Source organism: Syngnathoides biaculeatus, chromosome 11 (assembly GCF_019802595.1).
Source record: "Syngnathoides biaculeatus isolate LvHL_M chromosome 11, ASM1980259v1, whole genome shotgun sequence".
NCBI classification, from domain to species: domain Eukaryota; kingdom Metazoa; phylum Chordata; class Actinopteri; order Syngnathiformes; family Syngnathidae; genus Syngnathoides; species Syngnathoides biaculeatus.
This window is the reverse complement of record NC_084650.1, coordinates 26,459,081-26,476,087: the sequence shown is the minus strand read 5'-3', so window position 1 is coordinate 26,476,087 and position 17,007 is coordinate 26,459,081. Positions and strand designations below refer to the sequence as shown.

The 17,007-nt window shown below is 42.7% G+C and overlaps 2 protein-coding genes across 3 annotated transcripts in view; both read left to right on the top strand.

Moving 5' to 3' along the window:
- The window catches only part of LOC133508486 (A disintegrin and metalloproteinase with thrombospondin motifs 2-like), a 146,925-nt gene extending 139,063 nt beyond the window's left edge, over positions 1 to 7,862 (top strand). The window contains 3 exon segments of the mRNA XM_061834615.1: positions 280 to 366; positions 3,549 to 5,445; positions 5,447 to 7,862. Of these exon segments, the coding sequence (XP_061690599.1) occupies positions 280 to 366; positions 3,549 to 5,445; positions 5,447 to 5,642 (2,180 nt within the window). The 3' untranslated portion in view covers positions 5,643 to 7,862.
- si:dkeyp-72g9.4 (uncharacterized) lies at positions 6,728 to 13,336 on the top strand. 2 transcript variants are annotated; one of them, XM_061834619.1, is made up of 2 exons: positions 6,728 to 6,903; positions 12,022 to 13,336. In XM_061834619.1, the coding sequence occupies exons 1-2, from the start codon at positions 6,864 to 6,866 to the stop codon at positions 12,747 to 12,749; spliced, it is 768 nt and encodes a 255-aa protein (XP_061690603.1). In that variant the 5' UTR covers positions 6,728 to 6,863; the 3' UTR covers positions 12,750 to 13,336. The 2 variants fall into 2 exon arrangements, with proteins under 2 accessions (XP_061690603.1, XP_061690604.1); XM_061834620.1 differs by lacking the exon at positions 6,728 to 6,903 and adding an exon at positions 10,958 to 11,188.
- Positions 13,337 to 17,007: the final 3,671 nt, after the last annotated feature.

The following is a 17,007-nucleotide window of genomic DNA, read 5'->3' as shown; positions in this document are numbered from 1 at the left end:
GGCCTTAGTTGTCCTAGTGAGGACAAAAGGAGTACTGGTCCATTGGGCTCAAGCTAGATACCAAAGATATTGAGTAAACACTCACATTGCTTGCCATGAAGCTGTTTGAACATTTATTTGCATCATGCTAGTTTTCATTAACAGTGGAATGCAGCACCGGTGTCGGATCCAGAATGCGGCGCATTGTCAAGACATCTTTTCCCAATTGGTTCGGTGTGGATTTGCTCGCGAAACATGACGTGCCTCGCTTCACCTCGGCTTTTCTTCCTTTGTTTGCAGAGGGCTCCTCAGACCTCAACAAGAACGGCAACATCCTGATCCAGTGGCTGTCCCGCCCCAGCACCAACTACCGCAAGAGCTCCTCACGTAAAACCTCCCTCTATAGTTCCCAGCCCGGCGTCCACAGCGGCAGCCGCGGCTGCATGTCCGTTTTGCGCTGGGCTCTCCCCGTCTCTGTCCTCCTGTCTCAGCAGGGCCACCCTCGGCTGGCCCCCTGAAAGCGCCCCCTCCGCTGCGTCCCGTGCCTGTGCCCGCATCTAAGAGCAAGCGGCAAAGCTTTTGCTTCTCTTTTTTGGGGAGTGGGGTGGGGCGGTGTTGTATCTCTCTCTCTCTCGCTCTCTCCATCTCCCTCTGGCCGTGTCTGAAACGGCTCTGACCGGGAGAGGTCGTCTGGCTCCTGTGTGTGCAAGCTGGTTCCCTCTTGCTCTGTCTCTCTTGCTATCTTTATCTCCTGTGTGGAGCATTGTCGTTGTAACCGCTGGCCAGTGGAAAACTCTTTCAAAAAAAAAAAAAAAAAAAAAAATCAACAAAACAATTTACGTGAGAAGGAGATCGAAGTGGCGAAGCGAACAGGTTTTTTTTTTCCTCCGGGCACCTACAGAGATGTGTCAAAGTGAGCGTGCAGGGGCCTCCAACCTGCATTCGGTAACGATGTTTTGCGCGACTTGTCTGCGTGTTGTCATGGGTTACCACTTCGAGGATACTGTTGTGCTTCTTTCCTTTTATAGCACACTGTCGTTGTGAGAAGTAACGGGTGTGAACCTAACGGAAAAGCTATATAAATATCTATATAGACAAAAAAATTTACATTTAAAAAAAAATATATATATTTATATATTTATATATTTATATATATTATATATATATATATATATATATATATATATATATATATATATATATACGAAAGCTTTATTGTGAATGTGATCTTGTCACAATGAGGACATCTTTGCTAAAAGTGCTCATCCCACATCCTGGTTCCATTTGGGGATGAGAACGGCGTCTCATTCCACGTGACATTCTCAGATTAACGGGAACTCAGCACAGAGACAGGAAGTGACATCAGTGATTTTATTTTTTTTGGGGGGGGGATTGGAAACTGTGAGGTGAATGGCCTTAAAGTAAAGGCTAATTAAAAACAAACTAATGAAGAAAAAAAAATACAGGGTAGTCTGACCACTTGTGGTTGCTTCCCATCTCACCTCATCATCAGCCATCCTCTCTTTGACTGTTATACTAAAGTTCAATAAATGCAGCTTATTTGTGCTTGCAGACTTTAATCAAATACATATATGAATATATTTGTATTCCTATAAATATCTATACACCTATAAATCCAAATCTCTATAAATAACAATAATATGAATAATGTTTTACCATTAATAAGCTGTAGCTTATTTGCCTAAAACCTTTGAACTGCTATTGATCGCTCAGATCCCGACTGTTATGTGTTTCTTTTTGGTTTCAGTTATGATTATTGGTTTTACATGAATACAGAACAATATTTATTAAAGGTAAGGAGTTTGGGGTTGAGGCTGAACCGACATTATGCAGGACTATTTCAGTTAGTTGCCTCTCCATTTCTCTTCTCTTAATCAAGAGTTTGTTTTCACCTCACTTGTCTGCTTTGTTATCCGCACGTCGTCCATCCTCGGCACGTTTGCGGGTGCGAGAACGGGTCAGTACGTCTTGCACGTATGCGCGAGTAAAGGAATAAACGGGGAGTAGTCATACTGTACTAATGAGAGAAGTGGGTCTTGAGTGCATGTGTGTATGTTTTTTCTGCAATTTGGCATCTCCTCACTCCGATCAGCTACAGAAATACCTCATAATCTTTGATTTTGCAAGTGTCCGGTGGTATCACGTTTTTTTTTTTTTTTTTTTTTTTATCTTTTTGGGATGAACACTAACCACGTGAACAATGCCTTATCTTGGATTGAATGTAATGGCATTTATCTGTGAAAGAGATGGCTTTACTCATTCAAAGTTTCACTTGGAATAGAGGCAGCTTCAAACCAACTTAAACTCACACCCGCCAACCGTCAAACCTACCAAGGAGATGTTGGACCCAATGTCTGACTACAGGGAAGGGTTTACAAAGGGCCTTGGGTATTGACACATACAGTACTACACGTAGGAAAGGGGGGAGGGGTTCACACACACACATACACACACAAAGCACTTCAGTCTTTACACTTCATTGTATTGTGATCACATATTTCTGTTGTGACTATGTAGCCAGCTATCCAAGGTTTCCTTCTGCTGGAGTCGGACTCTAATAGACCAAACTGATCTAGCAGTGCGATACTGTATATAAAACATTGGTGTTGACTGTATTTAATAATGTTCATGACTGTTATCTTCTCTGATATTCTATACTATGGGTAACTGTTTTGTGGCTTCACTGGCCTGCTGCGTGGGGCTGGCTAACGTTTGGTTAACGTTAAGAAACATTCAGATGGACTATGTGCACTGCGTCTATATGCACTTTGATTTATCAGGGAAATTGTATTAATGTTTTGTAAATGTTTCATATGACACTTAACGTGCCATACCGGTTTTTACATCATCATGGAAATCATGGAATTCTTTTGGACAGCAAGTATCATTTATGTACTACTTTTTTTTCCTTTCTTTCTCGGTCGATAACCAGATTGGTTGATTTCCAAGTATTGAAGTGTTTTACCAAAGTGACTGTGAACTTGTAACTCTCAATACAGTTGAATCATTTTTCTTAAGAAAAGAATATATCTATATATTGAGCAGTGGGGCGCACATCTCATTGTTTAAGTTCCTGTCAAACAGCAAAGTTGTATCAATAAAAATGTTTTGAAAAGTGTTTCCTTTCTCTCATCTGAAATATTTGTATGGACATAACATACATGTCTGTATCAATACCGGTATTCATTTTTACTGGCGTGGTACCAGTATATCGACAAGAACAAGCAGTGCAAATTGAAAATTGAATCCACTTGACCGGCGTTTTTCATTTTAATTTTCTTTTTAATTTTTAAATCTAATATAATCTCATCTGTGTTCTTCATGGTTTGCGTTTTCCTCTTCTTCCCTGCATCCTTTGCTAATGGCCCGGCTTTACACTTGTTCTTTGCACGGTGTGGAAAAACACACTCCTACACACATCCGGGCATGTCTGGGAGACAAAGATGCTTTTGCAGTTTTAATGCTTGTGGAGCTTTCTTTAACCTTCCACAAAACATACAAACTGGGGACTGGCAATCAAACACACCAATCATATTTTTATTTCACAGGTCACCGTTGTCGTGGAGACCACTCGGTGTTCTGCCGCATGGAGGTGTTGAACCGCTACTGCTCTCTACCAGACTTTCAGCGTCTATGCTGCAAGACCTGCAGCAATATCACAGTCACAGAGTCGGGAAAAAACTCCACATCGATCCCCATCACCTCCACACGTTCTCCAGTCACGGCTCAGCCGCTCACTAGCCTCACGTCTCTGTTTGCCTCCACCACCCGCTCCACTAAAGTGGTTGTCACTGTCATTCCGGATGCCACCACCAACTCCAGCCCCGTGACTCATCCTCCTACATTCATGACCCCAATGCATCGTTCCACCTTGAGCTCAAGTGGTATCACAGAATTGATCACCACCCAGCCGAAAGAAGCCACCCCATCCCCTGTCACTCGTCTCAGCTTGTCCGAGGCAGGAACAACAGTTGTTACAGACCTTCCCGGGGTTACTGCGGAACCCCTTCCTGTGTCTGCCCCAGAAACAGACAAGAGTTTCAATCCAATACCATTGAGCACATCATCTAATCCAAGTCTTATAACTACCACAGGTTCTCCCAAAATAATAACTCCAACCATCGGTTTAAGAAAAAACGCTACTAAAAAAACACTGGTATCCAAGCTTAAAAAGGACATTATTCCAAAGAAAAAGGCTCCGAAAATGAATCCACCAAAAAAGAAGATTACACAAAAGAATACTGCCAAAACATTTGCTACACCAAAGGTAAATCCCAAAACAAAGACAAACGCTACACCGAAAAAGAGTACACCAACCAACAAAAACACTACACAAGCTAACATTGCTACCAAAAAGATGACCACTGGCAACAAAAGTCCCCAAAAAGGTAGAGCAGCAAATATCATTGCCAAACAGAAAACCCCAGGAAACACAACTCCGAAAAAGACCCAAACAACCATCAAACCAATTTCCAAAAAGATTCCCATTGTCAAGACAACATCCAAAAAGACACCACCCAAAACAACTCCCAAAAAGACAACCCTGATCAAAACAACCCCCCAAAAGACGACACCACTCAAAACAACTCCCAAAAAGACTCCCCCGGTCAAAGCAACCCCCCAGAAGACTCTCCCAGTGAAAACAGCTCCCAAAAAGACTACCCAAGTCAAAACAACTCCCAAAAAGACGACCACTGCCAAAACCGCTCCCAAAAACATTCGATCTACCAGTGTGACTCCTGAAATGATTAAACCAGCTATGACAACCCCGGAAAAGATGATGCCACCTCACACCCCGCCCAAGTTTTTTCTAAAGACAACCCCAGAAAAGTCTAACCCGGTTAATTGGCCTCCAGAGAAAGAAAACAAGCCCACTGGCAAAACCAAGAAATTTCTCCCCAAGAGCTCTTCTTATTCTAATTCACCTGCAACAAGAACTTCATATCCCACATCATGGGCCACTCGATCCACAAGCCCAGCGCCAACGAGAGAATATGTCTCTTCCACTCCTCCGTCAACCACTAGTGTCTATAGTACAGCTGCAGTTCTCCCTTTACCTGACTCGAGAGTCAACATCACATATGTCACAAAAAACTCACTGACAGTAGATGAAGAGCTTCTGCTTCCCGACGACAACGGAACCACAACTCGTGGACATTTTGAAGACGTCACAATGCCCAGCGGAAACATGGCGTACACAGATGTCACCGTAATCACCGGTGGGGGTGTCGATGCCAATAGTGGAGCCGTCCTGAGCGGCGACGCCACGGTGCCAGACGATGGCTTGACTGCGATGATACCGACCGTCAAAAATGAGGATGTGACAGCTTTGGCTTCCACACCCTGGATCAACCTTTCCGAGTATACCCCTTTGAGTAGCTCTGTCGCCGTGACAACACCAGACCCCACCATCTCCCTTCCCGGCACAACTTTCAGGCCTCAGCAAGAACTCAGAGAACAACCTCATCGACGTCCTATACAACAGGATTGCTAGTGTGGACAGCAACATCTCCCAGAACAACCTGATCCCAAAGCGTCGTGTCAATTTCCGGGAAAAGACCAGGAACAAACGCATTCAGGAGCTTCTGGAGGAGAAGCGAAACCATCTCCTCAGGATGAAGAGAGGCCATGCGGAGGAGTAGAGCGCAGCATGTCAGGTCTCTTATAGAGACGAATGCCTTTATAGACTGAACTGTAGTAAGACCCTTTATCGGGGCTTAAAACCACAAACCTTCGGATCTTATCAAACAAGACTAGCGCAAATCGACAGGGGGGAAAAAAAGCAATTCAAAAACTGGAGCAGAAATAAACATCTAGTTGAAATAGCACTTTAGAAAACCATACTTGCTACTCCTCCAAATCATCCACAATCGTGTGCAATCATTATGGAAGAGAATTGTCGTCATATTGGTACTTTTGAAACTTACGAGGCGACAAAGTACAACCTGGAATCCAAATGTACAACATTTTTGATATTATGACAACCTTCCTGTCGATAATATCTCATGGTAACACAAATATGAGCTACTGTGGCACATCAACAGTATGTGTCTACTCCAAGGACATGTACAACTACAATGGGAATACAGAGTATGCACTACTCACAAAAAGAGAGGAATGCAATTTCACCATAAAGCGGAATATCCAAAACTTTTTGGGAGTAGCGCATACATCCAGACATTCTAGAAAATGCTGCACAAACACAAACTCACCTTTCCCGTTACTTCATTTGAAACTAGCTCGCTTAATGTTGCCTTTTCCAGAATTGCACACAGGTACGTTTCTCATTTCTCAGGTAGTTAACATATGGTGCTTCCTACTTACATATAATCAAGCAGTTGCTGAAAATTAAAGGGGACAAATCAAGGACAACTATTTTTTATTTTTTATTCTTGTATACACATAGTCTGAGTTTAGCGATTTGAAGCATGTCAGAGACATTTTATTAAGACTCATTGAAATTGTTTTAGACTATAAAAATGCACAAGAAGGCTCAAAAAAGAGGATTAGTAAAGTATTTGAACTCTCAAAGGCAGCAGTTTATACGCTAAACTGTATTAACAAATTCAAATGTTACACTAGTCTGTGCATGTCACAAAAGATAATGCAGCTCTGGTTACTACGGCTTAGATGGGATATAATTCAACCTGAAAAAGCGGTTCAAGAATCACAATTTTTGGGATTTGAAGCATAACGGATCTGAGAGCTGGCTCGTAAGGGGCCCGCTTTGCCACCCTCTGCTGGCATTTTAGTGTAATTGACTCTTGCTCCTGATTTGATTGCGTGACACCACAGTGCATGGAGTTTTCTAAAAGGGGTGTTAGTGTTACACAATATTACAATCTTACTCCAATTCTCATCCCATGTCCTCTCGCTGTTTGTGCCAAGGAAGAGCATTTGCATGTGAGTTCTACTCTGCTTTGCTCATATCACAAGTAGCGCATTTTGCCGTTGTGGGTCGCTGTGCATTTTTCATCAGTTGGACTCGACATCTTTTAAATTCGGGATAGTGTGGGGAGTAATGGTCGGATTTTGTTCTGAAGATAATTTGTTTCTAATGGTGAGTCCAAGCCCTCCTTCTTCCCTTGCACAAAGCCACCTCAGGCTAATATACGACATCCCACAAAAAGCGAGGAACTCCACTGCACTTGCCCCGCAATCGCAATACTTGTAGCGGTGTGGAGAGAACTCATCTGATTGTTTGACTGTGCGCTCTTCGTCCAAAGAGAACGCTTGTAGCGCTGTTAGCAAACCCGGTCTGTGCTAATACTGCAGATTTGCTTATCCTTTGGCTTTGAAATTGGCTCGAAAGTGGCTTGCCTAGCCTTCAAGTCATTGGCAAAGAACATTTGGAATTTGTAAATTAGCACCACTGTTACACATTTTCTGAAATACATGGAAAAACTTTTAAAAACATGATGGATGGGCTTAAACTCCAGAGACTCAACTATTTCTATACAAATATTAAAAATTCAATTTTCCATGGACTCTTTCAGTCATGAGGTGTAAAAATAGCATGTGACATGTTTAATTTTTTTTTTTCATCTTGTTCAGCCAGTTATGATATGTTATGGTCAGTGGTGTTAAAAGTGTTGTTCCTGGTTCATTATTTTCTGTACAGAAAAATAGAGATAATATAACAATTTCATTTTTTAAAAGTGTTTTTGTCTGCTTGTCTCCAAGGAAGCTTTGAGGACTGCTTTGAATTTCTGCTTTCAAAGTGAAATTATTCATATATTTCTAACTGGAACCCACCTCTAAAGTGCCGACAGATTTTTCTGTGCATTATCTGTACAGATAAAAAAAACAAACTTAATGTTTAATATTTATTAAAGTTTAAATGCTTGTGGCATTTCACAATGTATGGTTGTTACATGATTTTTTGTTGCGTTATCTAACTCTTCAGAAAAAAAATATTGGTATCAGAGGTCTTTTACATAATTGTAACGGCCACTGTTATGGTGCATATTTAATCCAGTTTTGAGTAAATCACAGAAAAATTTCATTATCATATTAGCACCAGAAAACTTTGTATGCAGCATAACTAAATGAATAACAAACTTTTTCTTTCTCTACAGCTACAGCAAGTTTCGTAAATAAATGTACAGACTGTGTATACTGTATCAAAAGTTTACGCACCCCTGTTTAAATGCCGGGTCTTTGAGATCATAAAAAACGAGACTAAGAAAAGTTATTTCAAAACTAAAACTGCACAGGTTATAGAAGTAAAAATAAACCAAGATAATGTTTGCACACCCTCTTTGAAATGTGTGTGTGGCTGTTCAGAATTAACCAGTCACATTCAAACTCATGTTAAATATGAGTCAGCCCACACCAACCACCGTTTGTGGTGCCTGTGAGTAGCCCCACTTTCATTAGAGATGTTCTAGAAGGCTTTTTAGGATATTTTTTGCCTTCTAGCAGAAGCCACAAGGTTTTGTGCTATTGCCAAAAACAAACCCAAATCTATGTTGTGTTAAAAGAAATGAAAACGGAAAACAATGAATTGCAAATCATGTCCAGCCTACATTTAATTGGATACACTACGAACTGAAGATGTTTAATGTTCAACCTTGTAAACTTAATCTTTAACTTGGCATTTTATGGTAGCAACACATTCCATAAAAAAGCTAGGACAGGTTCATGTTTACCACTGTGCAACATCATCTTTTCCTTGAAGTTGAGGCCAGTAATTGTTGAAGCCTTGTAGGTGGAATTCTTTCCCAGTCTTGCTTGATGTACAGCTTCAGCTGTTAAACAGTCCGTGGTCTCCGTTGTCGTATTTTATGCTTCGGAATGCGCCACACATTATGATGGGAGACTGGTCTGGACTGCAGGGAGGCCAGTCGAATACCTGAACTCTTACGACACAGCCACGCTGTTGTAGCATATGGACAATATGGTTTGGAATTATCTTGCTGAAATAAGCAGGGGTGTCCGTGAAAAAGACGTTGCTTGCATAGCAGCACGTTTTTCCAAAACCTTTCAACATGAATGCTGCCTTCAAAGATATGTAAGTTCCCCATGTCGTTGCCACTAACACAGCCCCATACCATCACATATGATGGCTTTTGAACTTTGCGTCCATAACAGTCCGGATGGTTCTTTTGCTCTGTGGCCTGGCAGACACGACGTCCACAATTCCCCAAAACAATTTGAAATGTAGACTCATCGGCCCACAAAAACACTTTTCCACTTTGCATCACCTATTATAATAAAGTAGAAAATACAGATTTTGAAGACATGCATTGTATTAACACACGAGTATTATGTCGGCCCTTGGCACTAAAGAATACTTTTCCTTCACAGAACTTAGGTATTGCTTAGTAGGTGTGAAATTCTAAAAGGTATCCAATACTCACCAAGAACAAAATGCTCGACGCAAACGCTGACATAAGGGAATGACTTGGCTGCTGGATCGGCTCTGCTAATACGAGACAACCACAGTTGTCACTGTTTGGTTTCTAACTGCGCCGTTTTCTCGCACTGGTTCTTGATCACAGCTGGCAGTTGAAAGAAAGACGCTTTAAAACCCCCGATTTCGTTTGAGCAACCGATAACATAGCAGTGCGCCCCATTCATACGCCTTTCTGAAATGATTCCTGTTTAGTTACTGTTTGTTTACGCAAATTCGCCCCACCAAAATGGCGACCGCGTTCTAAACCGGAAAATGTGTGACGTCAGTCGAAAACAGTCTATTGCTTGTGCGCGTCAATTTTTAGACTCTGTCGTTGACTTCCGGATAGGGTGCCTCTTCCGCCAATCACACGGGATCACTAATGTAAATTGACTCCAATTCACCAATCAGATGACCCAATCCAGTCTCATGGCCAGCGTAGCCCTCATTTGGGGGGTTTAAACAGGCTTTAAAAAAAAATGCTTTATCATGGAGCTCCTAAATTGTAACCGCTCAAACTTGGATTTTTCAAACGACTTAACAGTTGAGAAATCACCTTGCGGTAAGTTCCAGATGTATCTCTTGTTGTTTTAGCAGTGGGTATGGCAACATTAGCCCTAACCTATGGTGTCCCACGCACGCAATCGCTCACTCTGGTCAGCACACAGTTTTTTCATGCTGTCTGTTAAATGAACAAAGCAAATAATGTTTCTGTAGGAACCAATGCCCGTGTTGGTTTTGGGGCAGTTTAAAATTGAAACAGTGGCAGGTGTGTCCACTCCCATGTATACCGGGAATTGCTTTTTATTTTATTTGATGTTTGTGTTCTGTCTTCTGATTTAAAAAAAAAAAAAAACATCTGAGTTACTCACAAGTTACTCTTTAGTTTAGTAGCTTTTCATTGAGAACTTTACTCAAAAACAATACTCGGGTGACTACTTTTTCCCTCTGTCATATTACTCGTGACAGGTGTCATGTTCCCTGTTTTTTGTGAGTCCTATTGATGACAATTTTTGGGAGAATAGTGTTCAATATTAGACAGAAAGGCGCTGCTATAGTTTTAAAATTTGTCTGACACAGGAAGGCCAAGTTGCCTCATGACCAATGTGAAAAAGGTACAGTCCAGACAGTCACAGTATTCTGTCTCGTCGAATTTTAGAATGGATCCTCATACGTTTGGGAATGCACATACACCAAAAACGTCATAATAATTACACACATTTTCAGGAGAACTCATTCTTAAAAAATAAATGAGAGTTTTGAAAAACCTCAAACAAAATAATTTTGAACATTTGTGTATGGATAGAGTGTAACTCAGAAGTATTCCCATTACATATTGTTATAGTTCCATAAGGACTAGTGAAGAGGAACTCGGTATTCTGTTGGGGATACAGGCCTTCCCCGTGGCCTCTTGTCAACATTTCTTATTTATGTCTTTATCTGCCTTGTGTTTTTCTTCCTCCATCAACACAAACGCCCAACGGGGTGAGGAAATGAATGGTGGATCTATTTTTAGACGCAGGGAAGGAGGGCAAACCAAAAGTAAGCAAGGGAGAGGAGAGGGAGAGCGTGCCAGGGAGGGAAAACAGCGGGAGGGGGGTGTGTCGAGGATAAATCTGCATTCTGCCTCTGCCTCTGGTCGGAGACACCAGCAGCAGCCGCAGGGGGAGGTGGAGAAGCATCACCGGCCAGCATCTCACCTGATAAGCAAGCAAGAGAGGAGGTGCCAGATTGACATTTGAGGTTGTCGCTGCACAAAAGAAAAGATTTGCACAGTGCGCCGGCAAATAGGTGAGTGCAAAAACAACTGCAAGAATTGGCTTACATTATCATTATTACTTGTAATGCATGAAGAGAAAATACATTGGGTGCATCGTTTACCGTCGGAAAGAGAGACGCAGCCTGGTGCCAGCTTCAATCGTCTTTCACTGTAGGTGTGTTCCATATTTAGCTCCGCTACACCTTGGAGAGGCTGGCATTTTGGTTTGACTTGTTCTATTTTTGGGATGGAGGTGGAGACTAAAATATAACGTGGGTTACACTCTGGGTTCAGATGGGAATGCATAGACCCCAAATATTCAGATGTATTTACACTTTTTGGCATGGTTTGTATTTTGACTTGTTTACATAGCATTTTATATCCCCCCCCCCCACCTAACAACCCCCCCCCACCCCACCCCGCCCCACACTCTCTGACAAGAACATTTTTCATTTCAGTAAAAATCAGGTTTTCTTTCTAACCACGCAGTAATATCCCTCATAAAATGTTACAAATATTGTAATGTATGGAAATAATGATGATCTGTCTCAGTTTATTCACACATGTCCTCACTGTAAAATTGGGCATATACAATTGAAAACAAACCCATTATCCAGTTTTATGAATTGCAATCTAAATGAGGTGCAAGAATTTTTTTTTTGGAGGGGGGGTGTTGTCTTACTAACTTCAGAAAAGTGAGGGGGGAAGATATTAAAATGGTCTGAAGGTCAGACCATAATATTAGTGAGTTTTAGTGGAGCGAATTCACAACAAACAGATCCCAGCTGATATTTATGTTCTGTACCTAAGCTGGAGTGAATTGGTTTTGGCAATAAACACTGCACCTCCCCCACCCCCTTGACAGCTATGCGGCCCCGATCCAAACTGCTCTCCAAGGAAGGACTGCTGCTGCCCACAATCAGCGAAGCCACCGAGGAGACACCGAAAGATTTGAACGAGGCCAACGCGCAACATGTCGCTGACCACGTCTCTTCAGATGACTACCTCCTTTCCATTTGTCACCTGGCACACCCCACGTTCCACACCGGCGGCGATGTTTTGCCAAGTACACGCCAGTTGGGCGGTGCGCACCACACGATGCGAGCGTCACATCTCACCCACAGACAAAAAAAACATGAGAGGGGCTTGCAGCAGGGAGGGCGCATTGACGTCTTAGGCACCTCAGACCCCCTGGAGTATCTTTATGGACATCACAATAATCGGTCGACCTGTCAGTCAAGACCCGGGGGCCACCCAGAGGAAGGAGGGCAACGTGAGAGTGAGTGGAAGATGCCAGTTCACTCAAGAGCTCACGGCACCCCCCACGCTGCCAGTGCTGGTCTCCCACAGCGACTCAAAATCTGCTGCCCTGAGAAACACCCCGACACAATCATTCCCTACATGTCCTCAAAACACAGCAGATCCACACTGGGGGGCGACTTGGGCTGTGTGGCAGGTAGCAAAGCGGGTGTGGAGGTGGGGAACCCAAACAAGAAGCAGTCTATGGTCTCGCAGTGGATCTCCGAATGCAGGTCAGCTTGGAGGGAGGGACGGATGCGAGCCTGCATGCTGCCCGCCATCACTGAGATATAGAAACATCAGTCAGATACATTCATAAGAAAGTCATTCTGTCAAGGCGTGTTTCCACCAAGCGCCACACAGTTCAGCTCAAAACGGTACAAATGGAATCGTAGACTTGAGTGACCACCAGGGTATGTGAGACGGCGATAGCTATGTCGGCAAGGTGTACAAGTAAGTCTCGAGTGATGACCTTCAAGTTTCAAGCTTGCCTGTCTCAGTGAGTTTTATCGCAATGTTTGAAGCTAGATGCACAGTACTAATGTTCACAATCACGTTTTTTATAAGGTTTAGCCAAGCAAGATCTAAAGCTGCAAAGCATTCATGGGTCTTCTCCGTTTCCAAAAACGTACGGGAAACCATTGGAAACCGGATGTGATGCTGGCATTAAGAGACTTGTACAAGTGTTTCAGATATGGATCTACATGGTAAAACTACTCTGTCGTGATTATTGGTATTTAACCTATGAATGGCATTATGTAATAATACACGTTGTCCTGATGGTCTAAAAAAAAAAAGTCTGCAAAAGCATTTTATACTTTCCACTACCTGTGACGTGAAGTGTGACAAATTCATAAATAAAAAGATTTTTGATACTCTCATTTTATCCAGATGTGTTTTCTCTGTGCTCTGTTTTGTTATTTCTTTCATCTGTAAACCTTTGGAGAGTGAACTCTCGTGACAGGCTGTGTCAGTGCCGAGAGCTGTCGTTTCTATGGCAACTATGTGGGTCCCAGTTCTGGTAAACACGTGTGAAGAAACAGCGGCAATGGAGAGGTGGAGACAAACTGAACTGAACCTCCGCATGCATTATAAACGACAGAGTCTGTGTTGCAAACGAGTAGAACACATGTAATTGTCATCCAGGAAAGGAAATGTTTCATAGTCCTGTAAATCGGTCCAAAACGATCATTCTAGAATTGTGTTTATCCAAGCAGGTTGGGATTGACAAATGCATTCTGGGATGCTATAATGGTATTAAATTCGGGGCGAGCAGTGGGATACCCTCGAGACTGGTCGCTAATCACATGCAGTGTATATTCAGACAAAAAAGAAAAACAAATTCTCACCTCTGGAAAATTTAGAGTCCTCATTCAAGTTAAAAAGCATGCTTTAGGACATGTAGGAGGACAACTGAAGAAGAGCCGGGGAAACGTGCCAAAACTGCAGACTCCATACACAATCAGAAGTTACTCTTTACTTGAGTCCTTTTTTCATTCAGTCCATATTATTCCTCTTACACAAGTAAATATTTGAATGACTACATTTTACTTGAGTCATTATTTGAACGTAACTGTGCCGTGCTTCAGTGCAATATTTGGGTACTTTACGGAGTTCTAGCGTCCACACAACACAGGATTGCGTCTTGAGCCGAGCCCACACAAAACAGCCCTTGATGAGACGAAGTTGAAGCTGAGAAATTTACGCTTTTTGGCCCATGCTTGTCAGACTTCTGACAACTGTCGGCCGACGTGCGTTCCTAAGACCGAAATCTGTGCGATGTATGGTTGCTGACTGGAATGTTGGCCCAGTATATCTTCTTACATAGATCTGAAGAGCGCTAAATGTCCACACACAGGGCCGTGAATGCGTGCACCCCTCACATATTTATTATGTGGTAACATATTGGGGTCGGGGGGAATTTTTAGGGTCTGACGGGAAATCGGAACCGCAAGCCTCAAGCCACAGAGATGCCAATCTCATTTTCATCATAGTTATGACTACCCTCAGAGGGCCGTTACTACTGTGAACCCATTTGAGTGAATTTTCATTTTGTGTGTGCGTGTGTATACACACATATGCACACCATATTGATGAATAACTAGTTTCGCAATCAAAATCATTTAAAAGATTTTTTTCAGACTACTGTTAAAACATTTGCATAGGGGAATTGAGAAAAAAATATTCACCAGTGAAGACAATTTTTGATATTTTCGCTAGAAACATGAAGTCGATGCACATGATTTGCTTTCATGGGCCACATAAAATGATGTGACGGGCCAAATCTGGCCCCTGGGCCATCAGTTTGACACAGGGCTCTAGTTTATTCTTGAGTGTCTTGTCATGTCGTCTGTCAACTCCTTTGGTGGTCTGTTGCTTTAAATATTGCTGCTGTAAAGGATTCTGAGTAATTTCTCTTAAATTTCCGTTTACAATTCAAATTACTCATCCTCCAAGTACATCCGGATCATCTTGCTCTGATAGGAATGCAAATTTGCTCAGCAAAAATGAGAATCCAAAGATTTACATTTTGCCCAGGGAGACTTTTTACTTGGTAGTGGTGTTACGGGCAAAACAATAGCTGTAAATGAGTTTGTTTTCCAACTTAATGTGTAGCTGAGAGAAGCTGGAAAACTAATCAGAGCCATTTCATAGATAATCCTTATTCCCAATTCAACTACAGCGTATTTAGAATGTACTCATGAGGAGCGAGACCGCTGACCTCCTCAACATCATCAGGAAACAAAATAAGCAGAAGTATGAAGGCCGAAACTTTGTGAGCTCTCTAAAAAGAAAGACTCCCCTCAAAAAGCCCCGCGATATCAGAAATAACCTCTAGAGGGTAGGAGTGAACCACAAGCACACAACACTTGGAACAACAAAACCCAAACTAAAGCAATGGTACATCAGAAGATGCAAAGTGCTCATGAGCAAGAATCGGAAGGCCAGAATGGAATTTTACAAAAATGAAAGGCCTCAAAAGTTATGAAACAGAATTTAATGGACTCATTGACATGATGAAAAGGCAAAAGATTGGAGTTGTCATTATTCTTCTTTGAGGCAACAAATCATGGCAGCAGCAAAAGGAACTGTTGACAGGAACCATTTAAAATCAGTTTTAATGTTCAGGTTCAGGTAACAGATGGGTAGGGAGGGGTGCTGGGTGTGCCTTCTCGTAGAGTCCACATCATTTGCAAACTTGATGAAGAGGTTTAAGCAGAATATGGGTGCGCAGTCATGTGTCAGCAGAGTGAGAGGAGGGGGCTCAGCACATACCCTTGGGGGGCCCCTGTGTTCAGCATGTTAGTGTTGAAGGTGTTGGTGCTGACCCGAACTGCCTGCAATCTCCTTGTCAGGAAGTCCGACAGCCAGTTGCACAGAGAGGTGTTGAGTCCCAACCGGTCGAGTTTGAGGATGAGCTGCTGGGGGATGATGGTGTTGGATGTTGAGCTGAAGTCAATGTATGGCATTTTGACATGTGAGTCTTTGGTCTCTCGGTGGGTGAGGCAGAGTGTTGAGCAATGGGGATAGCATCATCTGTCAAGTGGTCGGACCGATATCCCAAGTGGTAGGGATCCAGCGTTGGCCTTTAGTGGCCTGTGGAGCCATGGCTTCTGATTGGCCAGTATGGAGATGGTTCTGGAGACCGTAATGTTGTCCAAGCACTTCCTCATGTAGGCATTGACGGTCTGTGTACTCCTGGAGGTCTGTGATGTTGTTGTGGGTGGCTGCCTGTTTAAACTCCAGTCCTTGAGTGCCTCTGATGACCCCTGTAGCCACACCCAGATCTTCTTCTTGGCTGGCTTTGTCACTTCAACCAGCAGTCTGTATGCAGGTATTAGGATGATGGTAGTGTGCGCTGAGGCTCCTGGGTGAGGACTTTGTGGCCTCCTTTGTGAGTTGTGAAAACAATGTCCAAGATGTTGTTGCATATTGTGGGAAATTCAACATGTCCATGAAGTTTTGGAAACACGCTCTTGGGATTGGTGTGGTCTAAAAACAAGTGTTCATTCAAGGCAAGAAACTATGGGGCGCTGTTTGTAAACCAGCTCCCTCTAAAAATAACTGCAGCTTTTTGTGAGATTTCTCTTCAAACTGAGTTTTTAAAAAAATGGTGTGAATTTTTGAGTTTCACAAGATCTATTAACTTAAATATTAAATGTTACACCATCACTCTAAATGTTACATTTAAACATATTACATCTAAATGTGGCGGCACAGTGGAGCAGCTGTAGAGCTTTGGCCTCACAGTTCTGAGGTTTAAATCCCTGGCCTACCTGTGTGGAGTTTGCATGTTTTCCCCGTGCCTCCGTGGGTTTCCTCCTGCCACCCCGGTTTCCGCCCACCTCCCAAAAACATGCGTTAATTGGACACTCTAAATTGCCCATAGATGTGATTGTGAGTCTGACTGGTTGTTTGTTTCTAGGTGCCCTGAAATTGGTTGGAAACCAGTTCAGGGTGCACCCCGCCTCATGGCCAATGATAGCTTGGATAGGCGCCAGCACTCCCGTGACCCTTGTGAGGATAAGCGGCTCAGAAAATGTCTATACAT